This window comes from Cupressus sempervirens, chromosome 3 (genome assembly GCF_028749045.1).
Source record: "Cupressus sempervirens isolate cs-2001-9-10 chromosome 3, ASM2874904v1, whole genome shotgun sequence".
Lineage (NCBI taxonomy): Eukaryota > Viridiplantae > Streptophyta > Pinopsida > Cupressales > Cupressaceae > Cupressus > Cupressus sempervirens.
In genome coordinates, this window is record NC_143120.1 from 1,083,399,010 (window position 1) to 1,083,425,737 (window position 26,728).

Below are 26,728 nucleotides of genomic sequence, written 5' to 3' on the forward strand. Positions count from 1 at the left end.
TTGGCACACAAGATTCAATGAGGGGTCATATGTTGGAAAATGAATTAATTAGTTTAAGTCCAGGCAATTTCAAAACAATCCAAGATTTCTTCACCAAATTGAAATCACTAAGGCTACAGTTAAAACAATGTGGAATTGAAAAGAAAGATGAACAACTGATTTTTAGTATTCTCTCTAAGCTAAGTTCAGAATATTTTGTGTTTGTCTCTACCTTCTATGCTACTAAGGGTGCACTTGGTACTCAATTCACCATGCCATCTCTAGATTATTTTGCTGTCAATCTCACTCGAGAATAGGACAAGCTAATCCAGATGGGCACTCTTAAGTTCTCTAAGTCACATGCCTTAGCTGCCAACCAAGGCACAAAAGAACAAAAAGGACAAAGTAGTAACAACAATAGTAAGGATGAGAAACAAAATAATAGTGAGGAAAAGAAGGATCAGATACCAATTGCTTCAAAAGCAACTATTGATACCTCATCCTCTAAGGGCGATAAGCCTAAGAAAGAAAAGGTTAAATGTGCCTATTGTAAAAGACCCGATCATGGTGAACATAAATGTTTGAAGAAACAGATTGATCACTTGACATACATTCTTGAGAATAATAATATTAGTGTTCCTGAGTCTATCAAACAAAGTTCTAATGAAGAGTCTAACAAGGCAAAAGAAAACAACAAGGCGAAAGGAAAGGGAAAGGCTCTTGTTGCAGTTGCTTCCTCACCATCCACTTGGGTTCTTGATTCAGGTGCTTTGCACCACATGGCTTCATCTAAGGAAGAACTTGCATCCTTGGAGCCATGTACTATGCCTTCTATTTTGATGGGTGATGTCACTCCTGATGAGGTGTGTGGGAGAGGGTCTGTTGATGTGGGGGATGGCACATTCCATGATGTTCTTCCTGTACCCTCATTATCAACTAATCTCCTATCAATATACCAGATCACTCACATGGGTTCAGGCAAGCGGGTTGAGTTCACTCCTGATTCAGTGGAGATATGTGAGTTGCATAGTGATTCTTTAGTTGCAGTTGGGAGAGCAGATCATCAGTCACGACTCTATCTGTTTTCTCACTTTGTTCCTGATCCTTCTTTACCTGTTTTGCTCACTCACTCTAATGATGTGAGTAAATTATGGCATGAGCGGTTTGGCCATCTTAACTTCCGCTATTTGCATCAACTCAACCAGCAGAGCATGGTCACAGGGTTGCCTTCGGTTCAATTCTCAGGAGGTGTTTTCCAAGGTTGCATTCTTGCTAAACATCCTAAGGAAAAGTTTGACAAAAGTAAGGCATGGAGAGCTTCACAGATACTAGAGTTAGTTCACAGTGATTTGGCTGGTCCATTTCAACATCCTTCTTTCAGCAGGGCCCGATATGTCCTCACATTCATTGATGACCTTTCTCGAAATACATGGGTGTACTATCTCAAATAGAAGTCAGAGGTATTTGATCATTTTCAAGACTTCAAAATTTTTGTAGAAAAGCAATCTGGGAAAGCCATCAAGGTTTTGTGCACAGACAATGGTGGTGAGTATGTCAACCATCGGTTTGAAAGATTTTGCACTTCAGAGGGGATTGATTTACAGCATTCAGTTCCATACAATCCTCAACAAAATGGTGTTGCAGAACGGAAGAATAGATCCTTGAAGGAAATGGAAAACTGAATGATTCACTCTAGATCTCTTACACAATAGTATTGGGTAGAAGCCATTAACTGTGCTTGTTATATCCAGAACCGTGTTCCTCACCGAGCCTTGAAGGGAGTTACTCCTTTTGAAGCTTGGAGCGGTCGAAAACCATTAGTTAAGCACTTTCGAGTTTTTGGCTCCCCTGCATGGGTCCACATTCCTATAGAGAAACGTAAGGCCTTGGATTTGCAAAGCAGACCTTGCATATTTGTAGGTTATCTTGATGGTGTGAAGGGTTATTGGTTGCTCCACCCTACTACACATGAGTTATTCATTGAGAGGAGTGTTCAGTTTGAGGAGGGATCTTCAAGCTCGCTTTCTATCACTTGTCCAACTCCTTCTACCTTGACATTAGAGTCACTTGGAATACATGACAAATCTTCTGATGAGTCAGATTCACCTAAACAGTCTTCTACCTCTACTTTTGATGCAGAAAGTGATTTAGAGAACTCACCTCCTTCCTCTCCTAGTCATCATTCAGAGGTTAATGATTCCCCTCCAGATTCCCCATCTTCCTGTCCACTTTGGGCTAGACAGACCTTGCAGTCTGCAGGTGATTGGGTCGGGGATCCATTAGAGACCAGGCAAACTCGTTCACAATTCCAGGATGCTCCACATGTCTTCATTGCCACTGCCTCAGATCCATAGTCCTTTCATGAGGCTTCTGGTATTCCTGAGTGGGATACAGCTATGCAGGAAGAGTATAGTTCCTTGATGAGGAACCACACTTGGGATCTTGTCCCTCTTCCTAAAGGAAGAAAACTTGTTCGATGTAAGTGGATCCATCGGACAAAATTTGCAGCAGATAGGTCAGTTGACAAACACAAGGCTCGCTTGGTCGCCAAAGGATTCTCCTAGGTTCCTGGGATTGACTACTCTAAGACTTTTGCGCCAGTTGCCCGAATGAATTCCATTCGAATTCTTCTTGCCATTGCTGTAGCTAATCGTTGGGAAGTACATCAGATGGATCTGAAGAGTGCTTTTCTTCATGATGACCTTAATGAGGAGATCTACATGGAGCAGCCACAGGGCTTCCTTCAGGATTCTTCACTTGTGTGCCATCTTCGAAAGTCTCTCTATGGCCTCAAACAGGCTCCTCGGGCCTGGTATGCCAAGATGGACTCCTTCCTTCTATCAGTTGGGTTCACTCGGTGCCATTCTGATCCTAATGTCTACATTTTGCAATAGGGTGATTCACTTCTATTTTTGGTTTTGTATGTTGATGACTTGCTGATCACAAGAAGTTCTTCACCCACCAGTAAGGCTGTCAAAGTGGCCCTTCAGGATAGTTTTTTGATGACTGACTTGGGCTTGTTGCATTACTTTCTCGGGATTGAGATCTTTCGGTCTCCTTCTGGGATCACCATCACACAGTCCAAGTATGCTCTAGATTTACTCTCGAGGTTTCATATGGCTGATTGTAAGCCTGCTCCGACTCCCTTCCTTTTTGGAGTTAAACTTGAGGCTCAATGTTCTTCTCCACTTGTTGATGGCACTTTGTACCGCCAACTTGTTGGGAGTCTCATTTATCTGACTCATACAAGACCTGACATCTCCTATGCTGTAGGCATGGTCTCTCGATTCATGTAGGAGCCCCATGAGCTGCACTGGAAAGCAGCCAAGCGGATCCTTCACTACATTCAGGGTTCTCATAGTTGTGGGATTCACTACGCAACAAGTATTGAGCTTGATTTGGTGGGCTACACAGATTCGGATTGGGCAGGTGATTCTGAGGATCGCAAATCTACTTTAGGGTATAGCTTCTCACTTGGGTCAGGTCCTGTTTGTTGGTCGAGCAAAAAGTAGTCTGCTATTGCTCTATCTTCTACTGAGGCTGAGTATCGGGGGGCTGTAAATACCCCGCCACTGAAGCCATTTGGCTTCAACATCTTCTCACTAAGTTTGGTATCCAGATTAGACAGCCATCAGTCATATTTTGTGACAACCAGAGTGCCATTCAGATCTCACGGAATCCGGTTCATCATCAGCGGACCAAACACATAGAGGTCCACATGCACTACATCCGGGAGCTCATCCATGGTCATGTCATTGACCTTTGCTATTGTTCGACTTTCGAGCAAGTTGCTTATATCTTCACCAAACCCTTCACTGAGAGCAAGTTCCTTCATTTGCGAGCTTTGTTGGGGGTGTGGGATGCTTCATCTTTTGGGGGGGCCTCTTCCTCTCACTTATAGTCCTGACTTTTTTTTGGGGGGTCTCTTTTCTCTCTCTTTTGGGAAATTTTATGTACATGGGTACCTCATCAGGCTTGACTTGCTGGGACCCATTTCTACATCCACCTAAGCTTCGCTTATGGGGGGGTGTTAGTGTAGTTTTTTATTTTTCCTATTTTGCTAGGTTTTTCCTACACTAATAATCTCGCTTAGGTTAATAAAGCATGTCTTATTAGGTGAATGGTTGTGAGGTGTCACCTTCCTACATGTGAGCATCCATTAGCTATCTTGGAAAGATACTTTGCTATCTTTAGTCCGATAGTGGCTGCTCCTCATTGGTTGGTGTTGCCACCTCCTCCCTCTTCCTAGCCTATATAAGCATGCTACCTGGCTTGTATTTGCATCTCTCTTGTTTTTGCATCCTCTTAATGCTATTTTGCTTCTAGCATTTGCATTTCTCTCTTGGAGACAAACTCCGTGTTGCTATTTTGATTTTGTATCATTTGCATTCATAGTTTAGATATTTATTCTTTGCACTAGTTTTCTAGGTTATTAATCTTTTCAGATTCTAACACCTCCTACTCCTTTCCCCTTAGCGCATCATTGTAAGTGCAATCCCAATCGAGAAAATAGTCTTTGTTGGCCAATAACTGTAAATAGGTTTGTTTCATTATTCCAATGGCTTCTCAAAGTGCACGTAACTTTGTCAGGGAAAGGCCACAACAACCATGCTCGACTGTCACAGGAGTACCCAAACCAAATGTAGCCAACATCTGGTGAGCAACATCAAAGTGCTCTATGGCTGGGGAAATCATGTTGTCATTGACCTTAAGTTGCCCAACCAAATGGCGAGGATTCTGGAACTTGTGACTCTCATGCAAGCTCTCCAATCAAAGTCTGCACTATGACATGACATTGTAAACACTCACCTCATGATCAACAACTACTTGTAAGGTAGAAGGTGCTGATGTGACAATACTTTCCCACACTTCTTCCAAGGTAGCTGCATGTCTATCCAAAATCTAATCCTGGGACCTATTACCAACCACTCAGTTTTCTGATTTATTTGCCAAGGTTTGATTTGCAAAATCAGACTTGTTGTGGCCGACAATTGCATCACCTAACTCATCTCTAACACCCAAATCTTGAGTTTCAACACTGGGGAACTCCATACAACCATCTTTCACACATAGAATGACTGCTATCTCTTGAGTAAGCTCAACATTATGACTGCTGTCATAAAAGTCAGAGCTGACAATGTCCACCCTCTTTCCAAATTTTACCTTCCCATCACCAGACGCCATTTGCCTATCACTACGTGAAGCAACTCTTCTTGTAAATAGGTAGTGAGCTATCCTATGATATTGTTTTTTCACTGTATCAATCATACTGCATAGCCTTAGATGGGATTCCATATAATGATAGAAATATAAATCTTTCTTAACATATTGAGGAAGAGTGGTATATTCCTCAAACATGCTAAGCATTTCATTCGTTGTGTCACCCATTATAACCTGTGGTGTAACCTTTGTCCGATTTCCCTGTTAATTGCTTTCCTGAATATTTTCCATGACTGAAACAACTGTCGGATTGTTGATTACTCACATCTCATTTGTAGGATCAATATAACTTTTCTTTTCCAACCGCAACATGATGGTGATGGTAGGAAACCGCTCTGATACCATTATGAGAAGCCCTAGTAGATTCTAACCTGAAATTGCATTATAACTCTCATAATCATAGTTTTGACATTCCGCCAAATAGATAATTAGTCATCTCAGTCTGATTTTTCACGAACTCCTTATGGTCATTAATATCATTATAACAAATACTTCATGTACTATATCTTGTTAGCAAGTAAAATACTAATGTCTAATACCATTTTAATGAGCCCTGCTGGTTGAAACTTTAATTCCTTTGTCTATTGATCAATTGTTTGTAATTTTTGCGATGTTTGAATTTTCAATATACTAGGGGTTTAATACCATTTTCATGAGTTTTGAAAATGAACAACAATGCATAACAATAGACTGTCTTTTGAAATCAAAGAGGAGGTGTTTCAACTTTATTAACTATGAAATTTTATTGAAATACAATTGCAATTATTGACATCAAGAGATTAAATCATCAATATATATAAACCTTGAATGAGATGCTGCCCTGAATTCTGTTGCAAGATTGCTTTCTGTTTGTACCCAAGGAAGGGAAACCATTAGGTGTTAATGTATGAACCCAAAATGCAACCCCAATATGCCATGCAAACAGTCCTAGAAGCTTGGCATCATGCCTACGATGCTCATGTGTCTGTACGACTGCCTTCAAATTGCCTCAAACCCAGTCAATATACTGTGTTTCTTTATTGCTGGCTCTCAATCAAAAACTCTGCAAATAATACTTCTAAAAAAACTAATCCAAAATCTTCTGAATAAGCCTGAAACTCTTAATTCCTTTCACCAATTGAAGTACAAATGTAGCTTTGAGATAAGTCACTCTCTGAAAAAAATTTCAGTGATTATTTCAACACCTCAAATGCTGAATTCTGGAAGAAATCCACATTTCTCCAGCATGCAAAACCCTTGAAAAAAACTGCACCAAATCCCAAGCATTCACACCAAAAACCAAGACGAGAATAATAAGCATAATGATGATCGATTCTTGTAGTGAAACCTTATATTCTCTCACGCCAAACACTTGCAATTGTTTTTAATTCAATAAATGCATTTCTTTTTTTCCATGTGCTTTCATTGGTTTAGGATAGCTTTTAAACAATTGGCCTCCAAACTTTTAAACAATTGGCCTCCTTTAATATATGTTATTTAAAAGCACATAATTTAGTCATTTGGTCCCTTTCATTAAAATGATTTTTATAAATTAATTCTATCATTAATAAAACAACTTTATTAATAATCAGTAATACTAATGTGCTCAATAAGTCATTCCACTAAGCCAATTAACGAATGAGTCATTTGGCCCCTTTTATTAAAATAACTTTATAATTTAACTTATCATTAATAAAACTACTTTATTAATGATCAAATAATACTAATGTGTGTAAATGAACAGGATCTCTGATAGAGATAAGAAATGTTATTGTAGACTGAAACTATATTGACTTAGAATTGTTTCAGAATTACTTACCAAATTGATGTCTGATGTAACAAGTCTGATTGTATGTGCTTTGCAGATCTCCGAAACAGAACTGCAGAATGGAGAATGGACAACTTTAGATTGATCGATGTCTTCGATTGCTGGTAGAAGAGATCATATTGAGACTGAGTATTACCGTCGATTGATATCTGTCTACATCTGCGCTCTCTATATTAAATATACTAGGCATCATGTCCCCATAGAGACATGACTCTATGTGGCCAATGGTCACGTAGGGTCATGTCCCTATGTGGACATGACCTTTGATAATATCACAAACCTGATTACCATTCGGTGAACCATTATCATATAATAAACATAGTTAGATCGACTCATCTTATGATAAGAGCCCGATTAGTTAAGGAATATATATATATATAAAACTCTTATCAAGAATATAAGACATAGAACAAATGTATATGTAGAATCATGAGTACATATACTTAATATAATGTGTACTTCGCTTCTACTGAAGCTACACTTTAAAACTCCCTCTTAGCAAGGGAGAAGTGATAAAAAATCCTTCATGATATCAGTATCGATGATATCTATACACAACACTTTATTTGACTTTAACACTTTGAAATAGTGACTTGTCAAATAACTATAATCACAATGTTATGAACACTATTATAACATGTATTATGATCTCTGATAGTCCATAACATAGTTGGAAAACTCGCCGAGTTTCCTAGCTCGGCGAGTTTTTCACCAGTTAACTCGCCGATTCAAAAACTCGGCAGCCTGGTAAAAACTCGCCGAATACTTGGTGAGTAATCACGAAAAACTCGCCGAGTTTTTCAAAAAAACTCGCGATTTACTGGTGAGATTTTCGCCCGCGGCCTGTGACGGATTAAAGCAGCAGTGAATGTGTTTTTTTCTCATTTTTTCTTGTATTTGGATTGTTTAGAGCCTTGAGGAGTGAAGAGAAGAAGGTTTGGAGGCATTCTTGGCTGATTGCAAGTGATTCAAGGCGGATTTGAGTGGATTGTAGAGGATTCTAACCGATTTTAGAAGACAAATTTCTTTCCAGGTATGTTCATCTTATCATAGTTTGAAAACTTTTTAAAGTTTTATAACAAATGTTCTTTTGTTTTTGTTGTTGTTAACTTGTTTGTAAATGTTTTCAAATCATTTAAAATCATTTTGAATCATTTTGATTTGAAACCCTAGCTTCTAAGGATATGGTTGAAGTTTGTTGTTTGCTAAGGATATGGTTGAAGTTTGAAGTTTGAAACTTTGAATCATTTGAAACCCTAGCTTCTAAGTTCTAACTTTGTTTATTCATTTTTCTATATATTTATGTGTAGGGCAGCGGTCAACCATTAAAAAAATGACAAACCCACAAGAAGAGTGGCCACAAACACCATGCCCATCTGGATATATAGGCACTCGGCTTAAAAATGCAAGAGATAAGGCATGGCGGTATGCCTATGAAGCTCCAAATCGAAATGATATTGGGAAGGTGATATGCATTCCCTGTGAGAGAATTATTTCTGGAGGCATAAACCGCCTCAAATACCACCTTGCAGGCATAAAGAAACATGACTCAAATCCTTGTCTCAAGGTAACTGATGAAGAAAAAAGATTCATCCATGCCCTACTTGCAGCTGCTGAAGAGAAAAAATTGAATAGGGAGAGGGCAAAATTAGCTATGAGGGCAGCCATAGCTGAATCAGAAGGAGCTCCTTTTGATATGCAAGAGGAAGAAGAAGCACTTGAGAACATACCAGGATCTCTTCGTGGCCCACGAATCCGCAAACAAAATTTCTCATTTACCGGTTCCACTTCTTCTACATCTCCTACTTCATCATCACCATCCGGATCCCCATCACGGATAGATGGTTATTTTGTGCCCAGGAACACACCTGGAGCACAGCCATCATTAGAGGGCACTGCATGGTTTAAGGAGGTGCATGAGCAAACTGATATTGCAGCAGCTGATTTTTGGTTTTTCAACAATATCTCAATGAATGCCGCTGATAGTCCCTATTGGGTCAATATGGTGAATGCAATGACAATATCAGGCAAAGGGTACAAGCCGCCTAATCACAAGGATATGAGTGGAAGGTTAGTATTTTACTATTTAGTAATTGTAAATAATTGTGATTCACTTTAGTTCATTGTTATATTTTAAATCTTAATTGTTATAACTTATTTCCTAATTTTTTACTAACACTTACACTTAATTTAATATTACACCTAAATTTTGTAGGTTGCTTGACAAAGCGGTTGGTAGGGCAACATTGTTGATAGAAGACCAAAAGAAAGAGTGGAAGAAGTATGGCTGCACCATTTTATCTGATGGGTGGACAGATGGAAGAAGTAGAACCATTATTAACTTCTTGATTGCTTGCAAAGATGATGTGGTGTTTTGGAAATCTGTCGATGCCTCAAACAAAGTGAAAAATGCAGCCACATTGGCTTTAATGTTGGAGAATGTTGTCATGGAGGTGGGAATAGAGAATGGGGTGCAAATAATCACAGATAATGCAGCAGCATATGTGGCAGCAGGTAGATTTAATTTTTTATATTTGAATCAATATGAATCATGAATGTAATGCTATGGATAATGGTATTATTCAATTTAGACTTGATGTAATTTGTAAATACTAAATATGGAAAGTTTCTTATTGATTATTGATTTTTTGCTAATCTTTTAGGTAGAATCCTCCAAGAGAGGCATCCCACACTTTTTTGGTCACTTTGTGCAGCACACGTCCTTGACCTTCTTTTGGAGGACATAGGAAAACTTGATTGGGTGAGTCCAATTGTGGAAGATGCTAGGCGAGTCATGAAATATATCTATAATCACCCATGGGTTCTCAGTTTGATGAGAAAAGCCACTAAAGGCAAAGATTTGATGAGACCTGCTATGACAAGGTTTGCAATGGTCTTCTTGATGTTGCAAAGTATTCTTGACCACATATTGGCTTTGAAGCAAATGTTTGTGTGTGCTGATTGGGTTGCTTCACCTTACTCAAAGAAGCCCGAAGGAGAGGCTATGGCACGAATAGTGTTTGATGATAGCTTTTTTGCAAAGGCTAAGGAGATTGTGTAGGTAGCTTCATTATATTTTTAGTGTATTCAAGTTTCATTATCAATTCATAACTTACTATGTTATTAACTAATTTGTATTTTTCAAATTTCAAATGTAGATGTCTCTGCCCCTGGTTCTAGTCTTGCGCACATGTGATGGGCAGCAATCCCCAATGGGAGGTCTTAATGAGGCCATGGATAGGGCAAAAGAGGCTGTTAGAAGTTACTATCACGGGGATAGTCTCAAATTTGACTCCATTTGGGAAATAATTGATAGGAGGTGGAACAATATGCTCCACCAACCTATTCATACAGCAGGCTACTTCCTCAATCCCAAATTCAGGTACTATGATAATTGATTGTCCTTGAAGTTGGGATTTTAATAAGTCTTTATTTTGCTTTACTTTTTAAGGTTGTGTAGTAAGACTTGATATCATTTTCTATTTGTTTTAGGGCTGATGATTCCTACTCAGATCCTAATGGAGAGGTCATGGAAGGTCTCTCTAAATGCATTGAGAGAATGATATCAAGTGAAGAGGAGAGAGACCTTATTGTGACTGAATAACAAATCTATTTGGAATCAAGGGATCCTTTGTTCTCTTCTATGCTAGCAAAGAGAGCAAGATCTACTCAAGCACCAGGTAAAGCATCAAACTTAAAATTTTTTGCTAATTGATAAGTTGTGCTTCTGATTTTTTTTTATTGCTTTATAACTTTTTTAATTTTGTTTTGCAGATGCTTGGTGGGCAAGTTGGGGTGGCAATACCCCCAATTTAAGGAAATTTGCTCTCAGAGTCCTATCCCAACCTTGTAGCTCATTCCATTGTGAGTGCAATTGGAGCTTATTTGAGTCCATCCATACAAAGAAAAGAAACAGATTGACTCAAAAACAGCTTAATGACCTTGTTTATGTGCACTATAATCTTAAGTTGCGCATAAAAAAGGCACAGCTCTTAGAACTACCTGGTCCGCTTGATCTAGATGAGATAGATCCTTATTTTGATTGGACAGCACAGGAGCCAAGTCCATTGTTTACACCAGATGAGATCGCTGATTTGGAGAGGCAGGCCATGGAGGGGGAGGCTAACACTGATTTTCAGTTCACTATGGATGACATTGAGGATGAGGACGAGGATGATGATGATTCAGGCGAGGATCAGGCATTACCATTAGGAGGAGATGCATCCTCTTCTAGGACGCCGAGCCAGTCAGTAGGGACGTCGAGCGAGGGGGCACAGCCATAGAGTTCACAGTCACGCAGCTCACGCCCTATCCCAGTGCGAGGCACTTCTTCTAGGACTAGACCCCCTCGCTTTCCTGCTAGTGCAAGTGGAAAGAGGAAGATGTGATTGACATTGTCAACTTGTATTGATGTATTTAGACTTTTAGTATTTACTTCTAGTTTGACAGATTGAAACTATTTAGTAATTTACTATTTTGCTTCCTACCATGAGCATTTTGCATGAGAATGCAATTTTGTACGCATTATACATTTATATATATCTAAACTTCGTTTCTTTCTTTTGTATTGTCTTTAATTAACTTATTAGATGCATCTTCTCATTAAATTTTGCAAAATAAATGTATTTTTAATTAAATTTCAGCGGTTTTTTAGGTTCCCGAATTTTTCCCGAGTTTTTTTTTTAAATCGCCGAGTTTTTCCCGATTAAACTTTTGGGGGGCTTGGCGAGTTTTTGCATTTGGCGAGTTTTCCAACTATGGTCCATAACAATATCCAGAGTAATCATAATACTTTTGTTATCAATGACTTCCGGCATATCCAAAACAAAAACTGTGATAATAACAGGTCTATCATTTGTAAGATCGTCACCTTACAAAGATTACCTTCTAAATATATATGTCCATGAAAGATCGCCATCTTTCATTACATATCTGATGCAACTAGACAAAATTAGAAGCATAAGCACACATATACAATTGTAACTTAAGTTAAATATTCAAAATCACAATTTAACCATACCAAGTTTTCCTCTAAAGTATTCCAATTTTACTTAGGCAAGAGGTTTGGTAAAACAATTTGCAGTTTGTTCATTTGTACTTACGTAATCTAGTTTGATAACATCTCGATCTACCATATCTCTGATGTAATGATAAGGTATTTCAGTATGCTTAGATCGATTGTGGAAAACTGGATTAGCTGAAAGCTTTATACAACTCTGATTATTGCAGTGAATGATAGTTGGTTTTGAGGGCTTCTTAAACAACCCAACTAGCAATTTTCGCAACCATACTGCTTCTCTAGCTCCCATGGAGGAGGCTACATATTCTGCTTCAGTGGAGCTTAATGCAATTGAAGATTGTTTTCTACTGAACCAAGAAATCATCCCAGATCCAAGACTGAAGCAACACCCTGTAGTACTCTTACATTCAGTAGAACTGCTTGCCCAATCAAAATTTGAATATCCATGAAGATTGATTTTGACTTCATCATATCTGAGTCCCATACCAACTGTACCTTTTAGATATCTTAAGATATACTTGGCTGCATTTAGATGTATCTTCTTTGGTTCACACATGAATTGACTTAAGGTATTAGTAGCATAACATATTTCGGGATAAGTGTTCACCAATTACATTAATGATCCAATGATATGCCTATGGTAAGTAGGATCAATAGGTTTAGATTCGATCATGTCATCCTTCAGTTTATGTAAGTTGACTTCTATAGGAATAGTAACTGGTTTACAATCCATCATTCCAAATTTTGTCAAAATATCAATAGTGTATTTTCTTTGATTTAAGAAAATGTAGTTCCCCTTTTGCGAAACTTTTAGACCTAGAAAGTAGTGAAGAAGGCCTAGGTCTTTCATGTCAAATTTTGTTATTAGTTCCTGTTTGCACTTGTTTATAAGATGTTTTTCACCTGTTATTAACATATCATCAACATATAATACAAGAATAATCATATCATCACCATTTACTTTGAATTATATGTTTGGATCAACTTCATTCTTAGAATACCCTAATTTTGTTAGGTAGCTGTCTATTCTTTCATACCATGCCCTGGGTGCTTGTTTAAGGCCATATAGTGCTTTCTTTAATACACGTGAGAATTTTTGTCATGAGTGATGAACCCTTTTGGTTGCTCAATATAAACTTCTTCAATTTCGCCATTTAAGAATGTTGATTTAACATCCATTTGATGGTTTTTCCATCTTTGGATGCTACAATTGCTAAGATAGTCCTAACAGATGTGTACCTAGCAACTGGAGCAAAAGATTCTTCATAATCGATTCCTTCCTTTTGTGAGAACCCGCGTGCCACAAAACTGGCTTTGTATTTTTAAATGTTGTTGTCAAGTGCATGCTTGATTTTGTATAGCCACTTAGAAGAGACAACTGATTTGTTCTTTGGTCTGGGTACAACATCCCACACATCATTTTTTAGAATTGATTGATATTCTTCAATCATTGCATCTTTCCAGGGTTGATAAGGCTTCTTCAACATTTGAAGGTTTCCTTTTGATAAGTTCAGATAGTAGTACCACATAACATGAATATTTTTTGTTCACTTGCTTTCTCTGATTACTTCATCAGGTTCAATATGATTCTCTTCTCTCATTTTCCTAGCCCAAAGTGGTCTCTTTTTGTTATTGGAATTTTTCAGTATTCTCTGAATTTGAGATAGTAGGTGAAGAAGGTTCAGTATCATTCTCCCTCTCATTCTCTATTGAATGATCTTCATCTAGTTCAGTAGTAGGTTCTGCATATGTTTCATCAATGTTCTTAGAAAGATTAAAGGCAATGTCTTCTTCAAATTTTACATCTCTATTGATCTCAATTGTTCTTTGACCCAGAACATAGATCCTGTAACCTTTGGTTGTTTCACTGTATCCAATGAGTGTTCCCTTCTTTCTAGATGGTTCTAATTTTGTTCTCTTTAGGAATATGAATATAAACAGGACACCCAAATATTCTTAGGTGACTTAGGTCTGGTTTGATACCTGAAAATACTTTTTCAGGAGTGATGTTTTCTAATATTGAGTGAGGACATCTATTTTGAATATAAACTGCAATATTAGAAGCTTCAACCCAAAAGGAGGTATGAAGATTTTGTTCATGCATCATTGCTCTGGCTGATTCAATAATTGATCTATTTTTTCATTCTACAACTCCATTCTATTGAGGATTTTATGGTACATAAAACTCCCTCTTAATCCCAATAGTAATGCAAAAATCTTTGAAAATTCTAGAGATGTATTCACCTCCATTATCTAATCTTAGTGTTTTGATTTTCTGTCCAGACTGGTTTTCAACTAGTGCTTTGAATTCTTTGAATTTACATAATACTTCAATTGATTCCTTTTGTTTAAGGAAGTAAATTCACGTTCTTCTAGAATATTCATCTATGAAAATCACATAATAGAGGCATCCATTTAGGGAAGGTACAGTCATAGGACCACATAGATCAATGTGAATAAGTTCAAGTACAGATTTTGATTTGTGGTTAGGAAAGGATTTCTTAATGTTCTTGCCTAGGGCACATCTTTTGCAAATGCCTAAGTGATCAGATTTGAGACTAGGTAATCCTGTTACAATTTTTCCTATTGATGACAATGCACGGAAATGAAGGTGACCTAGTCTTCTATGCCAAATTTTGGTTGAGTTTGATGTTTCATGATTTAGGGCTAAATTTTGCTAGTTACAAAGTTTATATAAACTTCCATCTCTAAATCCAATAGATATAGCTTTCTTGATGTTGGAATTCTTTGGCCAAGATAGAACTCTATCCTCTTGGAATGTGATTCTGTATCCTTGATCAGCAAGACCGGAGATAGAGACCAAATTTCTTTTTATAACAAGTACGAATAACACGTTTTTAAGTTGAAGAGTAATACCTGAATTTAGTTGAATTGAACATGATTCAATATCTTTAATCAGATGTGTAGAATTGTCTCCAATGGTTACTTCTTTAGAGGAGTATTCTTTGAAGCTTTCAAATTTGTCTCTAAAACCTGTAATATGACGTGATGCTCCAATGTCTGTAATCCCGATGTTTTTGTTGGAGTTTAATTCACTTGAGAGTGCTAGATAAAATACAAGGTTTTTTTCTTTTTTCTCTTTCTCTTCTTTGATTTCTACTAGAGCTACTTGAATTTTCTTTCATTTAGGGTAGAAGTTGTGAGTGTGACCAAATTTTTCACATTTGAAACATTTTACTTTTGACCAATCTCGTTTCTTATATGATTTGTTGATTTCTTTCCTATTACGTTTGAATTTGCCTTTCTCTTCTTTATTGTTTGTATTAGCATGAAGAGCTTGAATGTCCCCCTCTTGATTTATGCTGATTCCTTTGGAAACTAATCTCGATTCTTCTTGAGTGCATTCATTTTTGAGTAATTCAAATTTAGGAAGGTCAGGTCGAGAGCTTAGACCACGAATTAAGGTTTCCCACGATAGTAGAAGTCCTTTTAATGCTATGATGCTAAGTTCTTTGTCATCAACTTGACTTCCAATTGTTGCAAGTTCATTTTTTAACTCAAAGATGCTTAGAAAATAGGATGTAATTGACTCCCCGTTGTTCATTTTTATATATAGGAGATCTTGCTTTAATGTTAGCAGTCTACTAGTGTTGTTGATTTCGAAAGTGTTCTTAATAGTAGAGAACATCTCAAAAGCAGTTTTAAGACTGGATATAGAAGGAAGAATATGATCCTTTACCGAGTCTATAATAATTTTCATGGCTTTGTTGTTGTGTCTTTTCCATGTTTTATTTGGATCATTTTTAGGTATTGATTTATTTGATTCTATGTACTCTTCTAACTCCATCTCTCTTAGTACAATCATGACTCGAATTTTCCATGATGAAAAATTTGATGCTCCTTCAAGTCTATCCTCTAATCTTATATGATTAACCATTTTGAATTTGAGGATAAAAATCTAATGTTGATAATTCTAAGATTTTAATTTAACTCTGAGAATAGGATTCTCTATCAGGATGGCTCTGATACCATGTAAATGAACAAGATCTTTGATAGAGATAAGAAATGTTATGGTAGACTGAAATTATATTGACTCAGAATTGTTTCAGAATTATGTACCAAATTGATGTCTGATGTAACAAGTCTGATTGTATGTGCTTTGTAGATCTCTGTAACAAACAATAGAATGGAGAATGGGCAACTTTAGATTGATTGATGTCTTTGATTTCTGGTAGAAGAGATCACAGCAAGACTGAATATTACTGTGATTATGTCCCCGTAGAGACAGGACTCTGTTAATTTTAAGGATCACTAATAGAGTAAACTATTATATCGGAATGTAACAACTGTAATTATCCTTACTTGATATCTTTGTACTATAGAAGGAATGATCCAAACTTGTGTCTGTGTATTTCAGATAATACAATCTTCAGATCCTACTGCTGTCTAGTAATCTTCAGAATTATTCACCAATGGAGTATCAACAATTTAATTGTTATAATTTGCAGAGAGGAGAAGTAGATCTGTAATGACCCTACTCAAATCTGACCTCAAAATGTTGATTGGAGGCTCAAGGAATTTCATCAAACAACTCACATGCAAGGGTCATATAACTGATATAGCATTTGAGTTTGCTTTAATGACTCTTTTCTTCAATTAGCATCAATGAGAATTTTTGCAAGAAGACTCAAAATTGACTAAACAATGACTTAACATGAATGTGCAACTTATTTTGACAATATGCAATGCATATATGTGACTAAAACTACATGCAATATGCAGCTACAGAAAATAGTAATTATGACAAACACTTTGAATGCAACCTATGAGGGCGTTAATGCACTTATAGCCAAGTGGCATTAATACAAACACTTGGTATGCAAAATTATAACATTATTTATGCCAAAAAGTGAACCTACAGCCAATTGACATTTTGTCAAACAATTGGCATGCAAACTAATAAGCTTATCATGAATGTTAAATACATATTCAATTACAACTATGTCAGACCAGCAACTTATGTCTCCTTTATTGCACATATAATGTTAACTACAATACTAGTATGAAATGGCCAAGACTCTTGGCTTACATCCGCAAGAATAATGCTTATATCTGATACAAACTTTCACCTACAGCCTTACCTTCTAATATGCATCTAAATGATAAGAAAAATGCATGAAATATCCAAAGGAACTTGATTGTAGATGGCTGTAATAATTTTTACCAATGCTGCCTTTTCACTTTTCTTTTTCGGATTTGCTTTTTCGGACTGCTTTTTCGGATTTGCTTTTTTTTTTTTCCCTCTTGCAACCAAAACTCAAACCCTCAGGTAAGTTTGAGGATTCCAAATAAGCTCAACTTGAAATGGCTAAGTGCCACTTCCAAAGAGCAACCCTTTAGAGGATCTTTCACCTCTTTAGTTATGAAATCACTTGGGAGGTATCGTTCCCAATGATTCAGCTGAATAATTGCAGACCTTCAGGCTCCACAAATGCTCAAGTAGACACAATTGAGAAAATAGACTTGGATGCTCAAATGAAAGACCCATAGGGTCTATTTATTCACTTTTTAGAAACTTCCTCTAGAAGCCACTTAACTTTCTAGAGACATCCAAAATATTCTTATGAAGTCCATTTGCACTTTTAGATAAAAAGGTAACTTTATAAAAATAAAAGTGCAACTCAACTGAAAAATATAACATTTTTGGCCCCATATAAAAAGTAATGATAAAAATAAAAATAAAAAATCTCCAAGAGCATAATAAGCCATCCAATCCCCAAATAAACGCCAAAATGACTCTCTCATCAAAACCATCTGCCTATGAGAGTTTGTAATAGGCAAATCCACGGAAAATATCATATTGAACTAAAGAGGGGACATGACAAGATCGTTGGGACTTGTATGCCTTAGATTGATATAGTTCCTAGTGATCTCTTGACACACACATATAACCATGAGAAGTCACGTGTAATAAAAGGTTTTTCATAACAAAAACAAAGACAATTTATAAATAGATTTTCCTAACATTCATTGAATAGGTAACTGTATTCCTTTTCATATGACATTAACTGTTTTAACTATCAACAACTAACTGAAATAACCATGTTCAACTGAGATAACCATATCAATGATCAACTGACATAACTAGTTTAACAATTAATTGAAAATAACTGTATTCATGACTATTTGAAATAGCTAGTTTAACGATTAACTGAAAATAATTGTATCTATAATCAACTGAAATAACTAGATTAACGATTAATTGAAAATAACTGTATCAATGATATACTGAAATAACTAGATTAATGATTAACTATCTTTTCTACATAAGTAAGTAAATGCTTTTCATGGAAAGAAGAAAAGAAAACATACAAGTATATCATCCGGTGGGTCTTTAGCTGGTTGTGCAAGCCTTGACTTTCGGTAAGAGGAGGAGCATTGACTTAGGCTTAACTTCCCAATCTTGGATCATACTTATCCCCACACAATCTATTGAATTAGAAAGGTCCTCCCTACCCCGAGATCGGGCTTGGGATATTCTTAGTCCAGCTACTTGAGTATTTTGATGTTTAGAATGTCCACACAGCTATGAATGGACATGTTTGCATAACTGGCACCACTGACATCAAGTGATCAATAGATGGAAAACATGCCTTAAAACTACCTTGGCCTAGGTTTTTCCAATGGGTTCAATGACTAGATCACCACCTCTCGACTTGATAACAGGAAACAATAATAGGGACTAGCATGAGCTATTTAATAGAATGTTTTTAATTCATTATATTTGACTTTTATTCTATGACATTTGCAGATTTCATTTTAACTCTTCACCTTTTCCATGGCTATACAGCCGATGAGTCCTAGGTGCCGAATCTCAGAGCAATCGGCTCTAGAAAATATTCTTAAAGATTGTAGAAATTATTGTTTAACTTAATCTCGATTGCAATAATGATTTATGGATTCATATTATGGTTACTTGGCTTTCACTTGCCATGAACAAATCTACTTTAAAGAGGATCAATTCTGTAATATCAAACAAGATATCATCATGATAAATACTGTAGCTTACTGTTATGTAATTCGATGTTATTGCACCATTTGTTCAAGGAAATTGAATTTGAAATATTGGATTCGGGTGTTACACATAACCTGTATAAATTCAGAGATGATGTCTTGCTGAACGCTCAGCTACTTGCCACACTTTTACTTGCAAAATATCTAACGCAATCCCAACATAAGAGTGCTCACGATTTCTGGTAGAATATCTGAATGGGCAAGAAATTGTGGGAATGATTAATGTAATGGTATAGACTAGTGCTAGCAGGGATATCGACACTAAGAAGCTAATTGGGTGTTGTGGAAGAAGGCAGAAATGATCACATAAAATCGTAAGCATGAACAAGGTAGTCGGGTGTTGTAGGAAAATAAGAATAGGGTGCTGCCTTTGATCTCCTTCGATTTCAAAATATAAGAAGAGTGACGTGACTCCTTGGCTTCCAAGAAGCCGTAACATAAAGGAAATGTATTGGTTCTTGGATGCCAAGTAAATGTGCCAAGTGTTCAATTGGTTTTCAAACAAGAAAAAAAAAGAATGGAAGGTTTGAAGTTTATAGTTCGAAAAAGAATATTATGATTTATATTTATCTACCTACATGTAGATAGATTATTGAGGTGGCATCATTCTATTATAAGAAAATAATATTATAGTGTCACTTCATTTTTATATCTGTGTACATACATAGGTATATATTATAATGATATGGTGAAAGATCATTTAAAATTCTTTGAAGTACGTATTATATTTTAATTAAATTATTTTATGTTTTTTAAATTATTTATTTAATAACTCATGTGGGTCCTTTAGTTGTGTCTTGAAGTTCAAGTCGCTAGATCCTTGCCAAGGCAATTTAAGGTCATACTTGTCAATCCTGATGACTGGACTAAGCTAATATCCCATTCCGTTGATCCCATTTAGCAATGCATTCCCCCCTTCATCTTCTCCTGCAATCACCCGTGAAACACTTCCACCATAATAACAAATTCCATAATAATAGATATTTAAAAGACTTTAATTATTAACCATAATTCCAAAATCAAGCAAATGCTAAACATTATATAACAATTAATGGTTAACAACCATCTTCATTAACAGTTAATACAACGAATATAAATAACTATCTACTTCACATGATCATGAAAGAAAAACCAATTAAATCCAACGGCTATGAGCAATTTAAAATTAGGTCAAAATTTGGGATGTAACATCACATCTCTGTAGAGACATGACTCTATGTGACCAAAGGTCACGTAGGGTCATGACTCTAAGTACGCATGACTAACTAAACATAAACATAACAAATCACTGCCTAATATAATTCATTGCAATTAGTAATTGTTGGTAGATACAAAGCCTCGATATTCTCCAATGCATAAGCCCAATATGAATGAAGTCCATTTTGTAAATATCTGAAAACTGAAAACATGTGTGTGCATATATATATATATATATATATATATTTCAGTGAAGAATGTACAAAATTCATTAAATCATAATTGCATGTATATAATATTACTTCAACTGATGCTATACATAAACATACTCTACGTGGCCAATGACCGTGTAGGGTCATGTCCCTACGTGGACATGACCTTTGATAATAACACAAACCCGATTACCATTCGGTGAACCATTATTATATAATAAACATATTCAGATTGACTCATCTTATGATAAGAACCCGATTAGTTAAAAAATATTATATATATATATATATATATATATATATGTTTATATATATATATATTAAAAAAAAACATATATGTATATATATACATATATATAAAACTCTTATCAAGAATATAAGACATATAGAACAAATGTATATGTAGAATCATGAGTACATATGCTTAATATCATGTGTACTTCATTTCTACTGAAGCTATGCTTTAACAACGTTCTCAATAAAGTCATTCTACTAAACCAACTGAAAAATGATTCAACCATTGTTAGACCATGAGTCAAGGTGCCTTGCCAGATATAGTAACTCCTCAACATTGACTTACTATAAATAGTAATTTCCTAAATAACTTGTTAGAAAGTAAAGTCCACCATTACAACTGGTGGGGGGGGCGGGGGGGGGGGGGGGGGGGGCAGGAGTTGTGGGGTAAATCCAACTTAACTAATCAAATCCAACTTCAATAACCAATAATAAGAACAATGCCAAGAGATAGAACATACACAATGACACAGTGATTTGTTAATTAGGGAAACCCTTGATCAGAGAGAAAATCCTAGTGGGTATGGTACCCACAAAATGATGCACTAATATAAAAGTTCCTTGTAAGAGGATATGACCCTATTAGAAGCCAATTACATACAGTTAGTACATATGAGTCTCTGTTAGAAGACTTTGAGTCCCTGTTAGAAGATTCTAACCTTGTTAGGAGCAAAAGGAAGACAACTAAATCTATTGTCCAAATTGTTTCAGAATTGTTACACAAAATAGATCTCTAGGATAACATATCCCAAGTAGTGAACTGACCAATATAACAACTTCTTTGTCAATATAATTCCTTTGAAGTTCTCAACACAATCTCAATATCATCAACTGCTCTGATATGATCAAATTCACATCCTCAGTATCAATTACACAATTACAATCAATTCCACTCTTACAACCAAGGAAATGACCTTTCCTTTATACCTTGTCCTAAAAACTAATTGGGTTGGCCTTGAGGGATTTCACAATATACAATGAATAATATAAGACCTCAATATGATATTACAATTAAGTTTCACATGCTACAATACACTTTACAACTTCCAAAATAAATCCCAATGCAAAAGTTGGTTGCCAATGAACATGTCCCACATTACGCTTTAGCGACCTCCATAGAATGATCTTCAACATCTTCTACCGCTAACATAGCATCATGAACATGTCTTCAACCACGATCTAATCTCGCTTAACCTCATTTAATCTCACTTAATAGATATACTTGAATTACCAGTAAATTGTTTCCTTTACACTAGTCTGCAACTAGTCTTCAATAAATCAATTGTAATTCATTCTAATCTGTGTACTAATTTGAGCAAATACAAATTTAGCATCTGAACACATCCATGAACACGAATCTAAGCCTGCATAGCTTCACTTGCTATATACAAACGTTGTTGATCAATTGTGCCTTTGTGATGTACTGCAATTCTGTCTATCACATACTAGAATACATATATGTTGACATCAATGACAAGCCAAGTCATGAATGCAACACATACACAATCAATCCAAGTGCCAACCACTCAACCATCTCCCCAACATGCTAACAATCTCCCCCTTTGGAATACACTCAACATTTATGCTAACATAACTGCTATAGACAATGGTTCCAAAACTCAACACTGCCACCAACCTGTTAGGCACTCTGCAAAAAATACAAATCCTGACTTTTTTGACATAGACATTTACTACAAATGGTAATTGTGCAAAACTAAACCAAATGAAGAGCAATCGTGAACTCTCCTATCTTTCGAAATGGGAATTGACCTCCAGTTCTGCAAACTGAGACACTTTAAGCAACTTACTTAGCCTACAAGGGCCACCAATAGGCTAATCCAAACCATCAATCATGGTGAGCTAAAAAGGGGACATTACAATTGAATTCAAAGCACATCCTTGAGAACTCAATTATCTAGCTAAAACCAAATTTTGTTTCAGGCATTTAGTTGAGGAAAATATCTAACATCCCTTAGCACCCAACTATTTCCTTTTTTTCTTTTACTTTTGGCGAAAAATTCCCTTTGCCAATAACATCATAAGAATTAATTTACCAAGGAAAGCCTTATTGAAGTCATTGATTTGCAAGTTTTTGAAAACCGTTTTACATGGGTTGGCATGAAATGATGCTCTTGAATCAAATACCCAAACACTGGTTGTAATTTCTTTCAATGTTGAGGGATTTTCATACCTCTCACCAAATTAACAGTTGTGGTTGCCTTGGATGTGTTAAATGCCAATTAGGGAAATATATAGTTAGAGGAATTGAGTGGTCATGCTTGCTAGACTTCACATTCACAATACTATTGCAGGGAACTAGTGTCTGTTGGTGGAGAACATAATTTGAGATTGGATTAAATGGTACAAAACCTTGATATACACCTAAATTTATAGTTAGAAGCTTAGCTCTTCCGAGCCACTTGGCCAATAAAACCACTACCCACATGTGGATCCAAAAAAAGGCCAAACTCTCTACCATAATATTTTATTCATGAGTTTTTGTCTTAGATTAGAAAATCAAAAAACTTTTGATGTGTTAGATTTTTATAAACTTGTTACAACTAAATCTGGAATTGTCTTATAAAATATTAGGCTTATCTATTATCAATTACTTTCAAATTTATAGGGGATTCTATTTAAATCACAATATGGAATTTTATTACACCTCTTAGTACAAGTACTAGTTTCATGATTAATATTGCTATTTGAGGATGCTGTACTATTTGGATGTCTGATTTTTGTCTGATTGGTGAACACTTTTGACTAGAGCTTTGAGCTAGTGGAGTCACAATGGGGCACCCCGTCCTCGCTAATTTTTTGAGGCATTAATGCCTCCCTGATTTGACTCCTGCTGGTAGTTCTCGTGCTTTCATGTTTCTTCCTGACATCTCCTTATCTATCCTCTCCATACTCCCTCTCACTTCTCCCTTTGTTTCCTTATCACTCCCGTGCATAATCCTCCCTACCTTTTTTTTCATAACATTCGTCTAACTCTAATCTTCCTCTGTTTCCTTATCACTCCTTTTGTACTTCTCCTTGCCACCAACTTATCTCTCCTCCTTGCCATCAATTCCTTATCGTCCTCCCTATCACTATCACTATCACCTTATCACTTCCATCGTTGGTGTTTCTACTCGCCTACTTAATATACTTTGTTTTTTGGCTACTTATATCTGTCACCTTTATTGTGACCTTGCATTCCTCCCCATTAAGGCAATCTGACTCTTCTTTGGGCCTCAGATGATGCAATATACAATCTCGATTTTGCGCAAACCTCGCCTAAATACTCCGTAATACATACATCATTGTGTGTATGTTCTTTGACCTTCACAACTATCTATGTGGATTGCCTTTATGCTTAGTTATTTCTTTAGAGTTTTTACTTGGGAACTTTGACCTTCTTCAAGACCAACTCCACCTTTACCATAGATAATTTTTATGAGCCAATGACACTGTCCAAGGACATGAGACTTTTGTGATTTATCTTCTCATATTCCACTATGTCAAAAATTTATCTAGTTTTCTAAGTGGAACAATTTCAACTTCAAGTTTTTCACAATTTTCTTCCTTGAGCTTAAGTTGCTTTTTGATTTCATCTTCTATTTTCTTTGCTTCTTCAACTCGAACCTTAAAATCACCTATCAATTTTTCTGCTTCTACAAGGGCTTGCACCGTCTTGGTTTTAGCATCATTATCTTCTTGTAGAAACATCTTCAATTTTTCTTTTTTCTTTCCAAGTCTTTTGATTTCATCTAGAGTACTTAGTAGCTCCTCCTCAAGATCTCTTTCTCCTTCATCATTTTGATCTTAATGTGCTTGATTTTCATCGTATATTTTGCTATGATCATAAGCAAAATTTCTTCACCTCGGGGCTCTTCATCACTAACATTGGATGAACTACTTTCTTCCTTTGAATAGACTCTTTTTTGGCTTTTTGAAACTTATTCTCTTTTCCCTTACAATTCTTTTGTTGTTGGACCCAGCCTTCTTTGCATAGTTGCTATCCTCACTTTTTGTGTAAGGACATCTAGCTTGAAAATGTCCTACTTTACCATAGTCAATGCACTTAAAAGGCAAGTTGGCTTTATATCTACTTAACCTTTCTTCAACTTTCATGAAATATATCTCTTCAAAATTTTACAATTCATCAATACTTTCACTAGATGCACACTCCTTATTTGTTGCTTTCATCAAAACTTTGAAGGTTGCCTCCTTTTTGAATGAAGAATCAGAGTTTGTCTTCATCTCATAGGCTGTTATAATGCCATGATGCTCATCAATAGTTAGCTTCTCAAGCTTTTTCATCTCTTCATTTGTTGAAACCTTTGCATTTGAGCGCAAAGGAAGATACTAAGATTTTTTGAACAATAGTGGACTCCTCAATCTTATGTCCCAAACCCTTAATAGAGTTAACAATTTAATCTACTCATAAAATAAGCAGCAATGTTTTCCTCTTTGTGCATCCTAAGGATTTCAATTTTTTTTTGAAGTTTCTCCCAGATCTCATTAGCTATATGGTAATGCATAAATTTAACAACTTTTGTCATTGACAGAACATACAAGATTGCATTCATGGCTTTTACGTTCTTTTCAAAAGCCTTCTTTCCTTCAACATCCATTGGAGGAGTTGGAGGAATTGTGTAACTAATCCTCACAATATTTGAAATGTCAAAATCAATAGAACTTTGATAAATACGTATTTGAAAACTCTAGAATGCCTAATTCACAATATCAAATAGGGATCCTCTGTTCGTAAGAAGAGCTTCATGAGAACCCATGTGTGTAATCAAGATCAACTTCCAAGATTTAAGCTCTTTCTCCAAAGGAACTCACTTCAATACCAACTAAAGAGCACATAGAAAATACTTGGGGGCGGGAGGGGGGGCGGGTGTGTGTGAATTAGTATTTTGAACTTTGTAATGGATGAAACCACATAAAACATAAAGAGAGAAACCATCAAGATGCAAACACCAAGTTTCTTCTGGCAGCCCTTTTGGGGAAACAAACAATGGGGCACAATATCTTTCATTACAAAAAAGGTAGTGACTTAGATTACATAAGTGAGCACCAACCATCCTCAAGGCACCACCTCTGATTAACTGAGGGACTAACCTTAGTTTGAGCACCAACCCAAAAGAAAACATCAATTTTAGAACAAACTTCTTCAAAATCTCCTTTTGAACACTACACTCTCAACTCAAAGGCATCAACTCTTCATACAATGTTTTCAAAATATCCAACCCAACAAAGATTTACCTCCTGCTCGACTCACAAAACCATTGGTTTAGTAACATTTTTCCACAAGAAAACATTACATCCAATACATCTTGGCGATATTTGTAACAATTTGCCTACAACAAGCGAAGATCTATAGGCCAATGGATAGCACAAAAGCAAGAGAGAACAAATTGGACATGAGCCGACTTGTAATCTCATCAAGATGCAAAATTCTGAACTAAGTACAATGTACATGTGTATACATATATAGGCAAGGCAAAAGGAGATGAGAAGACACAAGGATGACATGTGGCTCAATGGGATGCAAGGGTAGGTACGAGAAAATAATAGATAATTCTAGTAAAGGTGGATTATCCACTAAAAGTGGAATTTAAAATATGATAATAAGATAATACTATCAAAGGTGGGATTTCTTCTGCAACCATGTTCCCTAGATATGCAATTCCTTAAATGTGTCCTATGCAAATTACTATGATATGCACTATCCTTATCCTAAATGTAGTTACATGAAACATAAATTACAACAACAATATCAAATTTTATTTGAATCAAATTAGAAACACAATATTATCTCTACATATCCTTATCTATAGAAGACTATCCTTTCTTCACATACTATGTGTCATACCTTTGTATCATTCCATCTCAATAACATCCCATCTAACTTAAAAATTACATGCATAGTTTTCTTGCTTCATTTCAATAACACGCTCGACTCCAAAAGCA

General features: G+C 36.0%; 3 protein-coding genes across 10 annotated transcripts in view; all 3 read left to right on the forward strand.

Moving 5' to 3' along the window:
• LOC149570526 (Biotin/lipoate A/B protein ligase family) overlaps positions 1-26,728 on the forward strand; it is a 126,120-nt gene that overhangs the window by 63,301 nt on the left and 36,091 nt on the right. The gene's annotated exons all lie outside the window — the stretch shown is intronic.
• Positions 7,827-10,067, forward strand: LOC149570527 (uncharacterized). The gene is made up of 3 exons (XM_089823442.1): positions 7,827-8,039; positions 8,317-8,858; positions 9,993-10,067. Exons 2-3 carry the CDS (start codon positions 8,340-8,342, stop codon positions 10,065-10,067), a joined length of 594 nt encoding a protein of 197 aa, XP_089679568.1. The 5' UTR covers positions 7,827-8,039; positions 8,317-8,339.
• Positions 10,630-11,347, forward strand: LOC149570528 (uncharacterized). Its single transcript, XM_089817904.1, has 2 exons — positions 10,630-10,686; positions 10,781-11,347. The coding sequence occupies exons 1-2, from the start codon at positions 10,650-10,652 to the stop codon at positions 11,287-11,289; spliced, it is 546 nt and encodes a 181-aa protein (XP_089674030.1). The 5' UTR covers positions 10,630-10,649; the 3' UTR covers positions 11,290-11,347.

What these genes read in the sequence shown, in the direction of transcription:
- LOC149570527 (XM_089823442.1), top strand. Translation starts at nt 8,340, where the DNA reads ATGACAAACCCACAAGAAGAGTGGCCACAAACACCATGCCCATCTGGA. An exon ending in CACGGATAGATGGTTATTTT is followed by an intron (nt 8,859 to 9,992) that starts GTGCCCAGGAAC and finishes CCTTACTCAAAG; the next exon opens with AAGCCCGAAGGAGAGGCTAT.
- LOC149570528 (XM_089817904.1), top strand. Translation starts at nt 10,650, where the DNA reads ATGCTAGCAAAGAGAGCAAGATCTACTCAAGCACCAG. An exon ending in AAGATCTACTCAAGCACCAG is followed by an intron (nt 10,687 to 10,780) that starts GTAAAGCATCAA and finishes TTTGTTTTGCAG; the next exon opens with ATGCTTGGTGGGCAAGTTGG.